This window comes from Opisthorchis viverrini (genome assembly GCF_000715545.1).
Source record: "Opisthorchis viverrini unplaced genomic scaffold opera_v5_2, whole genome shotgun sequence".
Classification (NCBI taxonomy): Eukaryota; Metazoa; Platyhelminthes; class Trematoda; order Opisthorchiida; family Opisthorchiidae; genus Opisthorchis; species Opisthorchis viverrini.
The window spans coordinates 2,225,904-2,237,158 of record NW_008751658.1 but is presented as its reverse complement, the minus strand read 5'-3'; the positions used below and the strand labels follow the sequence as shown (position 1 = coordinate 2,237,158).

The 11,255-nt window shown below is 43.9% G+C and overlaps 1 protein-coding gene across 1 annotated transcript in view; it reads left to right on the top strand.

Annotated features, from left to right (window-relative positions):
* The window catches only part of T265_00205 (hypothetical protein), a gene marked incomplete at both ends in the record, with an annotated part of 85,257 nt that overhangs the window by 28,915 nt on the left and 45,087 nt on the right, over positions 1–11,255 (top strand). Inside the window, 4 exons of the mRNA XM_009163913.1 lie at positions 3,825–4,117; positions 4,636–4,772; positions 5,255–5,456; positions 8,330–8,617. Coding sequence (XP_009162177.1) covers positions 3,825–4,117; positions 4,636–4,772; positions 5,255–5,456; positions 8,330–8,617 — 920 coding nt within the window. The remainder of the gene's footprint in view (positions 1–3,824; positions 4,118–4,635; positions 4,773–5,254; positions 5,457–8,329; positions 8,618–11,255) is intronic.

Below are 11,255 nucleotides of genomic sequence, written 5' to 3'. Positions count from 1 at the left end.
TTGATCCTGAGTACTGTGTTTCAACCGTATTGCAGCACTCACTGGCTCCAATCATTATGCAGTTAACTGAATTTCTAGAAAGGTCAGTTCCTGCCCCATCTAATTTTTGCCCATAAGTGAGAAATCCAAATCACAATATTTATAAGGTCTATAAGCAACGAAAATTCTGGAATTTCAGTCCGTATTTCATCTTGCAATAAAATCTCGAGAAATCAGTGAAATCAGCACTGCTAGTGGTTCCCAACGAGGATGAGACATTTGTACGCTGTCTCTCCACTTTCCATCACAGCTTGACCTCACTTGACGGTTCAAATATGGATTAAAATAGAGAGTTTTCCTGGAGTAGTGCATGCTGTGACACCTCGTGAGAAAGACCATGACCTCAGAGAGCCCGGAAATATCTTCTGAATAACTTTCCCCCAAAGTCAATACTTTTTCTCGCCGTTGCAGACAACTTGTGTCACTTCCAAATGGCTCATACAGGTGTCACCATGATCACAGACAGCAACATCAGTGTTGACACTGACGCTTCACTGCCGTTCGACTACAAATTTAAGTTAGTTGCATTCAAGTTCTTAAATTGAAAAAGGGAAAAGTGGATGAAGGAGGGACCTGGCGCTGTCCTACCGTAAGTACTCTGAGTTACCTGCACCTGATACTTACTGCCATTTTCATTATAAAAAATCGGAAAGAATTTGAAGTGTTAACTTGCATAACCGACTTTTAATGGATGTTTGATTTAAGGTTCGTTCGAAGGACACATCGGGTGCTCCCCATTCGAGAGAACTGTATTTTGGCGTTCGGATTATGCATGGGTGTCGATAACGGTTCAGTATCGATAATTGCTCATTTCGTAAACGGAAACATACTCCAACCGGATTTTCTCGACTAAAACCATTCATGCACAGGTGTTACGCCTGTAATCTGCTCATGCATCGCAATCGTCAATGGGAGTTTGCAAATCTAACTCTCTGACATATCGGGGTCTTATGGAACTAAAGAATGAGCAAATTGACAGTACTGAACATCTGTCGAGATTGATACGTACATACAGACGTTGGGTTAATTAATATGACCTTGAGTAGGCAGGAAGGTGCACTATCCCAAAAAGACTGCTCGGTGTATCACATCCCCTGGATCATCAATAGAGGGAATGAACCTTTTTTACTTATAACTTGTGGTCCTGAGCTCCTTTAGATTGATACACCATATAGTATACCAACAAACCGGGTATACGAAGTTGCTAACTCCAATAACCAGAAAGAACAGTATTGATGACTGTCCTGAAACACTACTGGAGAAGGGTCCTTCAAATGCTATTTATACACCCGAATTAACTGAATCTCTCATTCGTGATATTGTTCAACTGAGTGTACTGAACAGACGCTTCTCGTGTTTCATGTCAACTGAAATATTGGGAATCCTTTATCCATCACATTCACTTGAAGGCCCTAAACGAGAGATTTGGGTGAGTCCCGCGTTAACACTACAGTGTATCCGACCAACCGCGTGCTATTTGGTGTCCAAATGGAACAGATGTGAAAACTTGGGGGTCGCGCTCATCAGATGGGTCGCAAGATGGCCAAAACATGTAGTGGGCTGTTGAAGGGTTTTCGGCAACCTCACGAGTAATGTTGTTCCAAAAAAAATAACCAAGTAACGTATGAAGTTCTTGAATTGGTCAGAATATATCAGTAAAGTATCTTAACGAGGGGGGTTAGTTCCATAATTTCAGTCCAGTTTCACTTGGTTGTATTTCTACTACTACCAGAGTAAAATTTCTGCACTTCTGGAGCACTTGTGCACTTCTGTCACGTGCTGATAGAAAATCACTCACTTACGTTTCTATCTGAGGTAGTGTCGCTGGTGAGGAATTCGGTTGGTCCTATGGTTTCTCACGGGATACGTAGGCAAATTCGCACTACAGTTTCTTGTAAGTGATGAGGTATTCCGCTTTCAGGTAATCCCTTCATTTACGTCAACGAGGTATCGGTGATGAACACTGATATCATGCTGTCGATGATGATGATGAATCTCCTTATTGTCCCGACATGGCAGTCGGCATCCAAGCTACTCCACAGTCTTTCTTGTTTTCACCTCCAAGGTCATCTTCCTAAAGACACTTTTGGCATTTGTTTTTGACACGCCTTATTTCAGCCTACCTGCCGATGGCCAGCGGAAATGACTCCTGTCGAAGTGCACCGCCGCTCCTTTGAAAGTTCGCATTTCTTCACTAATAATACACATAAAAAGTGAAGACCGCTTTGAGTGGGTCGCCCATCGGGTTACTTGGCGAATTCGTCCTCCGTTTACTAAATGTGGTCACCTGCACCTTCGTACGGGAGTCTGCAGTTTTTCCAATGATTCACCTCGAACCCGGCAGGCTTAGCTTTTTTCAGGTTTTTTATTCAACATCTCTTGAAATTTGTGGGGGCATTCGACGTTACTGAAACGCAGTCCTTTTCCACTTTTGCGCGTACCGGATCTGTAATCGTCCAGCAGTTAGGTTCTGTCCACATTCAACCTCATGTCCATATGACAATTCGCATGGTAACTATGCCCGGAAAACGCGCCATGACCCGACAATTTGTTTTTCTTTCCTCTTCTCAGAAGGTTTACTGTCCCAAATATTTCTATGGAATGCTAAGTTCAAGTTACCATAGCATAGAGATGAACCGGCCTAAATTGCAGACGGTAACAGTGTGGACTAGTTGAACCGAAATATGGTAGTTTACATACTCGAATACAAGCATCTGACCTGAACACTTTGGCAGAACTTTTTGCAGTTTCATACAAACTTCAATGGTAACCGTATCTTTACTGACACCTGCGTGCCTGATTCCGTGCAAGTATAACGTCCAGCCTCCTCCTGTAGTATGTGCATCCCTAATCATACTAAGATGAAAGGTTTACCTCTGGTCCACCTCTGAAGGATCAGTATTTAGACTTGTTTGCTACGGTCACCAAATATGCTCGTTGCCTGTGCAACAGGCATCGCGCAAATGCGATTAAGCCCGTCCGTTTTCCCATGTTTCTTCGATCCCACTCCAGTAGCTGTCACCCAACACCGCACAAATTTACCACTGATTTTGATTAGAGTTGGAGAAACTCGTCATATTCCATGCTGAGCAGGTGTCAAACCACATCACTTGATCATTTAGTTAATGGCTCTGTGTACTTACTGTACGACATAAATGCAATGCGCAAGAATCCAGACGTTGATACTCCCAATATGAATTGAACAACAGTTATCTTGGGTCAACCTAACTGGGATCCTCGTTGTCGCTGACGGGAACATATTCTGTGTGCTAGGGCGCCGAAAAATACAGCAGATGCATAGCGACGAAACTAGTTCAGTTGAAAACATCGATTAAGGACCTTAGTTTACAGATGACCATCACAATGAATCACGAACAGAAGAGAGGACAAAACTCAACCCCAATGGTTCACGTAGCTCAGCTTCTTATCGCCACGACCTGAGAAAAAACGTGCGTGAAACGGGATAGCCTTCGTAGCCGTACGACAGATAAGACGCGGGTTCTATTTCGACTTTTGACATCAGCTCTTTGGCTAGTCTAATTTTCACTCATTCGGAATTAACCATATTCCTTATGACACAGGTAATTTCGAGGAAAACTCTTGAGACAGCCAACTGTGTAACCATGTTATTTCTGCCTCCCAGTTCTCGTTCTAACTTCACAGTCATTTAATCGCTTACTAAAACAACATGTTTCCATTTAATAGCTTGACTAAGAAAGCCTCCGTACAACACTGGAAGGAGCGAAATTCCGATTCCTTGGTCCTGCTGCTCAGTACCATATTAGGGGCACTCAACCGTAGACCACTTTCTCTGGAACAGTGCATCACTTTCTCGTCGACCGGCTCCAGTTCTTCCTCATCTTGTGATATGACTTTGCATATTCATCGGCTGATCCATTCGATCCTCGTTTCCGTATCTGGCCTCCCTGTATCTGACTGTCAAAGAAGTGACCCATGCGAAGAACCGCACTCTTCGATGACCTTACACATTGCGCTTAGCTGTTTTGTCCAGTCCTGCATACAGCTGACCGATTTGTGTTCCACCTCTGGCCGAGGCTTATCCACTGAAATCTTCCAGGTCAGTTTCCATTTCAATTACAATTCCTGTTGCTGGGGTGCAATACGTGCGCTAATTGGACTAATCCAGGTAATCCTGGTCGCAATTCAGACGCAATCAATCCATCATTCACTACAAATGCCAAATCCCATTTGGTCGGCACTACCCCGACTCTGTGCTTCCAATCGCTCTCATCTTATTCATCCACAACTGGCCTGGCGACTGTTCACATCCTCAAAAATATAATGCACTTTAATATAATACATTTTGCCCAGCTTAATCAGCACGACAGCATCCCCACTGAGGCTTATCAGCACTGAGTGCCATGGGGCCCAAACATTGAAGCAACGTTTTCTTTAAAACGCTTGACTCATTCAACTGCCGTGGTATGACAACCGAGGTGTGCAGTAGAGTATTCGCATTTGTGAACTTCCATGATGATTCGTGCAGATCTGCTGATGACGTTCTGCTTTTTCCTTATTTAGATTCTCTCTGGTGCAACACCGAGTAGCTGTGATTTGGCCACATTTGAACTCCAGGTTCGACCCTATCTGCTCCCACTCGTTCTCACGGGATGGCTCCGGAGCAAGTCCTCCTTTGAACAAGACACGGTCAGACTGTTGAGCGAATTTCCGTGGAAATGTTGGGGTCTTGATAATTGGTCGGGAAGCTCCAGGTGAGCCATTTTTATATCATCTTGTGTTCCCCCTTACATTTGCAGTTTACGATAAGCCTCCACATACGTGAAGTCCGAATTGGATAGTGTTTCATCAATTTGGACAGTATGAGGCGATGTTGGAACGAGTGATAAATAAATATCTATGTAGCCTGTGCAGATCTCGCATCATGTAAAAATTCAAGCTAAAGTGTCTTCTTTGGTCATAATACCATATGCACCCTAGTTCAAAAACTTGTGATGTGAAGCCTATCTTATTTGCTTCAGCCCACTGCGTCTAATTGTAAAGGAACGCAAGAACACAATTTAAGCATTAAAGAAACCCCCTGTACACCCTACTACCTTGTAAACAGGATCACCTGCGTTTGCAGACAACATTTCTTTTGAGACTTATTACATATTTTATCTGGATACACTTACTGAGATTGTTGTCCTTCTTCCATCTACTCTCTCTCTCACTCTGTTCAACTCACCCGTCTCAGCTCACCCCAGTCCGATCTGGTTTTCCTCGTTCTGAGTCGCTGTAATCCAAAGCTAGTCGAGGTCACGTGTGCCCAACGCATTACTGATGTGCCTTACATTATCGGTACTCTCGCTTTCGACGAACACCGCCTGACTGGAACAGGTTCATCTAACTTGACAACGCGTTGGAGCGCTTTGCAACACCAGATAGGCGGATCAGAGGTATGCATTCAAGAGTATATTTGTTTATTGTTGCTTTGGTTTTTCGTGATTCGTGATCACCAAGTCAGAAACTGGTTTGGAACCATATAACGGTCGTGGTAGCCCGATTAGCCCCAACCAATATACAACCAGCCATCTTCACGCGGTTCTCATCTTTTTTCCCTGTGTTTGTGAGACAACAGCTGACAGTTTTGCTTACCTGATCTATTTCTTTCAACTGCGAACCATATTTATGAGTATGGTGTTTATGCCCGCCACACTCTGGCTGCCGACAAAGAAAGACGGAACATGAAAGCAGATCAATAAGTGAGGATAGCCAATTTGAGAAGCTGGTTGTCTATTTCATGATCCATGCATACCGGTAAGGGCCTTTAATCACCAGTTGGGTTATCCTTTACACCACTGCCTTGAAAGACATCGTGAAGTGACGAAGACCATTATTTATGTTTATGCTACTTCGTTGCCTCATCATAGACCATCCATCCGTTACTTTCTTGGTTAATCCAGGAAGAAGACAGCTGGCCTAATGCACTACTCATAAGTTTGCTGAAAATCTTATGTTCTACTTGAACCTGAATTTCACGAGATTGGCGAAATACAGTCATTTGCAAACAAAGTTGGTTTTGTGAGAGACTCACCTGGAACCTAGCTGAATCCCTCGTTTATGATGTTTCTTCTGGCTTGTGTAACAAATCACTGAATCAACCAGCGGATGGGATTTTATCAAACTGACAATCAAGCATCCAGTAGACCACATAAAATACCACATGACGTTTTTCAGTGTTAGAAACACGATGGTTCCACCACTTGTGTGAACTTAATTGGCCAATATCTTGTAGTGCCCATTGTAGCGACCCAGTCACCCACATACTTGACACAGACTCGCCGCGCAAGTCTGTGTTGACTGGGTTCGGTTTCCCTTTATGTACGTCCCAGTGTGTATAACTGGGCGCGTCGGCACATGAGTGGTTGCTACGCTGACTAGGCGGTACAGACAATCGATGTCCGATGAGTCAGTTTAATGCGACGTGTTTGTGCGTATGAGAAAAAAGGCAAGCCTCGCGATCCAGTGAGCGACTGTGAGTTGAACAGTCAAGTATGTGGGTGACTGGGTCGCTGCACCATCTCTTTTCCGCGCATATCAATATATACCAGCGCCAGTCCCACTGCAAAACCGTATGCTTTTTCCCTTCACTAACAAAACAAGAGCACACCGGCGGAAACTCGAATACAAGTTCCAAATACATTTGTTGAGCTTTTGGTACCCCCTATATCCAGAAGCCATGCAATAGGGAAACCGGGTGATCCTCTACATTGGGTTGTGCAGCGCTCAATTTGCAAGGGCTGGCTTCATTACTCGACTTGATACCTGTAAAATGTTGACCCCACGCTGTCCGACTTTCCATTTCCATAAAAAAAATACCGAGCCGTACTTGTCTGTTGTGTTCGTTTGTGCATCGGCTTACTATAGTTTTGATTCATCGAAAAACGCCTAACGAGAACTGATCCCCTTCATGTCCACCGCGAAGATTTCAGGCGGCCGCATTAGCGAGAGACTGCAATGTACAGGTGGGGGGCGCCTCAACTCAAGAGGGACGCCCTGGTGGTATATTTCAGTCTGGATGCAAAATGTAGTGATAATGATGGTTGTCTTCTATACTCTGTACTGCCTTGTGTCCCTTCTCTGAGCAATCTTTCAGTCAAATTGATCACATCACCATCAGCGGCCAATAGCGTGGTTCAATTCTTCACTACCAGTCTTTTCGGAATACACAGAGCGATTCAGATCGGGCTCTCGTACGGTGAATTTTCACGACAATTCCAGGAAAGAACTTATTTACCAGTAGAAAAGTTTATAAAGCCACATTTTAAGGAAACGTACCAAAGCCCATTATGCAATGCACTAAAAGCAATCTCCTCGGGTGACACAGACCGTAACTGGAATGAGATCACCAAAACCATGTGATGCTGGAAACCCTGTTCATGGTGTTTCTGAGCGCGTACACGAAAGTCAATGGATCTCACAGCCATTGCTATCACTCCTCTATACGAGATCCTGTATCTTCTCTGGTTCAGAGTACAATTCGGCCAGACAAACGATTGGACGTAGCCTATGTGGACAGAGAGGCATGGTAGAACCAGAAAGTTTGACAAATGGAGCAGATCAGTGCAGCTGAAATTGCACGGAAGATGTTCCAGGTAGTCTGTAAAACTAGACCTAAAAGACCTGCCGTGAGTTATTCAAAGATAACTTTGTAAACGTGATAAATAACAAAGATCAGCGTCTGTATCGCTCGACGGAATATTTACAGCAGCAGTCAAGTTGGCACCTTGCTGCTGTGTCTATCTCTTTTATTCGATCCTCTCATTTTAGTCATTGTTTGTGATGAATTACTGATATGGCTTTATTCCTTTAAGCACCATCGGGCTGCTGGGCCAAATGATCTTCCCCCAGTGTTGTTCAAAGAGGGGGTTCTATGTGTCCTACAGGTCAAATTGGGTATAAATTCCAGCACTTAACTGAGACCAGCCCCTGTTACTTTTGCCCCATAAACAGACATGTAGCACTACAAATCAAACAAACGAGTCGTCTACGGGATGCGGTAAATCATATCAGTGCTTATTTGGTCGAAAAAGCAAGCACTAATCGAGTTGGCCTTTCAGGGAAAAGTCTCACGTGATGCAATCAATACGGTACATTTCAAGGACTATCCGGTTTAGGCATTTGTTAGGAGTACGATGTGGAGATCTTGCCCCAGACGTGAATCTGATTTTTCTACTTAATTTGCTTCTGAATGTTTAGTTTAGCGTTTGATATTCGCCTTTTTTTTAACCACTCTTCGTGTTTTACATCTTACTCATGTTTTTTTCAGATGATTAGACAACTATTCGCCGAACCTTCTACTGTGGCCACCGTCGTGGAACACATCCTTCGTCTTCTCGCTTTGTATCAGTCTGCCGACAACCCTGCCCCCAGTAGTACGCACTCTTATGATCTGCTGCCACCATACAGCCGAGATTTGGTACTGTGCCTCTGTCGTCTTGCAACAAGGCTGGAACTTGTGAAAACCGATCCTTTTGAATCCAAACATCCTTCAGATTCGATTGAACCGTTTATTCCAGCACTCTGTAGTCTGTTTGCTTCGAGTTCCCAATTGCCGGTATGTTGCTTGTGGTTGGCTCACACGCTTTATCAAATTCTCACTTATGTTGCAGTTAGACTGATCCATTTTTAGTTGCCTATTTTCCTGATTACATTCCGACGCACATATACGCGTTGAACGTTTGAAAATTCGCGTCCCTTTGCACGTATAACAGATTGATCGTTGGTAGCACTGCCATAGCCTCGATGGACTACAAGTTACTATTCCAAACGGGCGTCTGTTTCTCTATTCTCGTATCAAATCTCGTTGAAGTCAGTTTCCTTTACCAGCGGATCTCTTCATGATGAATGCAAGCCCAAAACTACACTGGAAGTTGTCGTATCTGGGATCAATATATAACGTTAATCTACCCGTAATTACGGATTGCAGACATCATAAGCACTCACTTCTCTTCAGTTGATCGTTTTACGATCCCTGATGATTCCCTCATTTCATGCTTTAATTGAAAGATTGGCTTATTTCGACGGATCGCCTACTTGGTAGTATTTCATCACTTCGGTTGTCAGACTTCTTCCAGAACTGCGGTCCTCGTGTACATCATTAGTTGCGACAACAGGAGAGAACATAGTTAATGACAGTGTATATATTTGTACGTGTGTATATGCATACGGTTACGAGTAAGCTTCACGAAAGTTGACAATTTCCACTATTTCTCGGGGTATTTGGTCATGAGGTCAAACATTTGGAACCGTATCAAATGGCCACCAGAACATTCTTGTTTCAGTGTTCACTAGTGCTGCATTTTGGTCGGAGTGCGAGAGCTCAATTGATACTCCGGCTCTTTTATTTCGCAACAGAACAAGTTGAATCTCATTCATGCCCCATTCCGATCTATAAAACTTCTCTTCCATCTTTAGCATCAAACGGAACGCTTACTGAGGTTGAGCGTTGAACTTTCTTCTGTATCCCATCCCCCCTCCAACAACATGGGTATTCTCTTCGTTCGTCAGCATAAAATTTATTCATGGATGGCTATTTGCAGTCTAATTGTGTTGGTCGTATTCCACCCGGCTTCCTCTTACTCGGCGGCATGTTGTCAAGTCGAGCTGAAAGATTTCCTATTTTGGCGCCTGGTTGTAGGGCATCTTCAGTTGCTTGCGGCGGAATCGGATGAGTCGTGAGTGAAACACTCAATTTTCATAACGTGTTTTTCACTAATAGTTGTGTTTTGGCATACCACTTTCTTTCATGCTAAACGACAGATAGCAAATCTGTTTCCCGACCACTCTCACCAGTACAGCTATTCTTTCTCCACTTGAGCTTACTAAACTCATGTCAGTGGTTTTGTGGAGTGTACCTGGTTCGATTAGAGAGTACAGAGACTCTAAGAGCTGAGTGCAGTTTTTGGGTCCTTGGATTATGTTTATTTCAAGAGATCGAGCGCTACATGAGAGAAGATCGCCATCTGCCAGCTCTGGTAGAAACGTAGTCGCTACTCATATGTCACCTTAGTAGAAGGAGCTAGCTAAGATATATTCAAACGGTCGTGAAAATTACCCTTTAAGATGTCTTGTCCCTTAAATCCGTATACTACAAGCCTCCAGCACTGTTAAGGTGTTCTACTACACGCAGTGGTACCTTCTGTTCATGGCAAATCACTCTAAGGTACCAAAATTTCATGTCTGTCTCAATGAACTCTAAACGAACAGGACGTCGTTAGCTAACTGGGGTTTGCATTGCTTCCATTCCCCACTGACACTCTGGATTTCGCGCTACACTATCGAATGTATCCCCACCCTCACCTTCGGTCCTGACCCAAGGTTTGCCATGGTTTGAAGGAACTGAAACCAGTTTTCCTGTCAAGGAGACACTCAGGGCGATGGCGTTAAAAGTGAAGAACAAACCAGTGGTTCTATAGCTGACAGCTTTGGTAGCGGTAGAACCCAGGTGTACATCACTGTTGTATCATCAAATACCGTGGGTGAAACTACTTACGCAAAAAGATATATTTTTCATCCTGGTGTAGTGTGCGGTTGTCTATGTCTACTTGGAGCAGATCAACGAGACTATTTGATCCTTTTTATTCCTATAAAGTGGGATTGCGAAGAGATATTCCTTCAGAAGAGCTCGATCTTGGCCTGTCCCCACACTTTTAGGAGTGTGGAGATAGTGGAACGGGATCTCCAACTATGCCACAGATAGCCGTAATATGACGACTTGTTTTTCACGCTCTGTTGTGACCGAATTCCACTCTTCGTATTTGTGCTCATCAACTTGAACAGTTTTGCAACATGGCCTCAATTCAAGTTGAGGTAACGGCAGTGGTTAATTGTAATACAGTTACTGGGAAGCTGTGTGGTACAAAGAAAGCGTTATTCTTTAGATAGTCTATCTCAGCTATTCTGCATTTTCGGTGAGAGAGTAGAAGTGTTTTCGTGTCGCCTAGCTTCAAACAAAAATAATCAAAACACCAGGATTCTATCTAGTTACACCACTTCTTCCTGATAAACAAGTTGTAGGTGGCAGCGGGATTCGTAGCAGTTACATGACCATCCAGCCGCCCTCTGCTAGCGTAATTATTCTGGTGAGTGGACTCTAGTTTCACTCTTATCAGAGCTCCCCGGCAATGCACACCCGGAACTCCAACATCTCACATGCAAGTTGAGCGTGCTCCCACCGTCCCACTGGATTACCA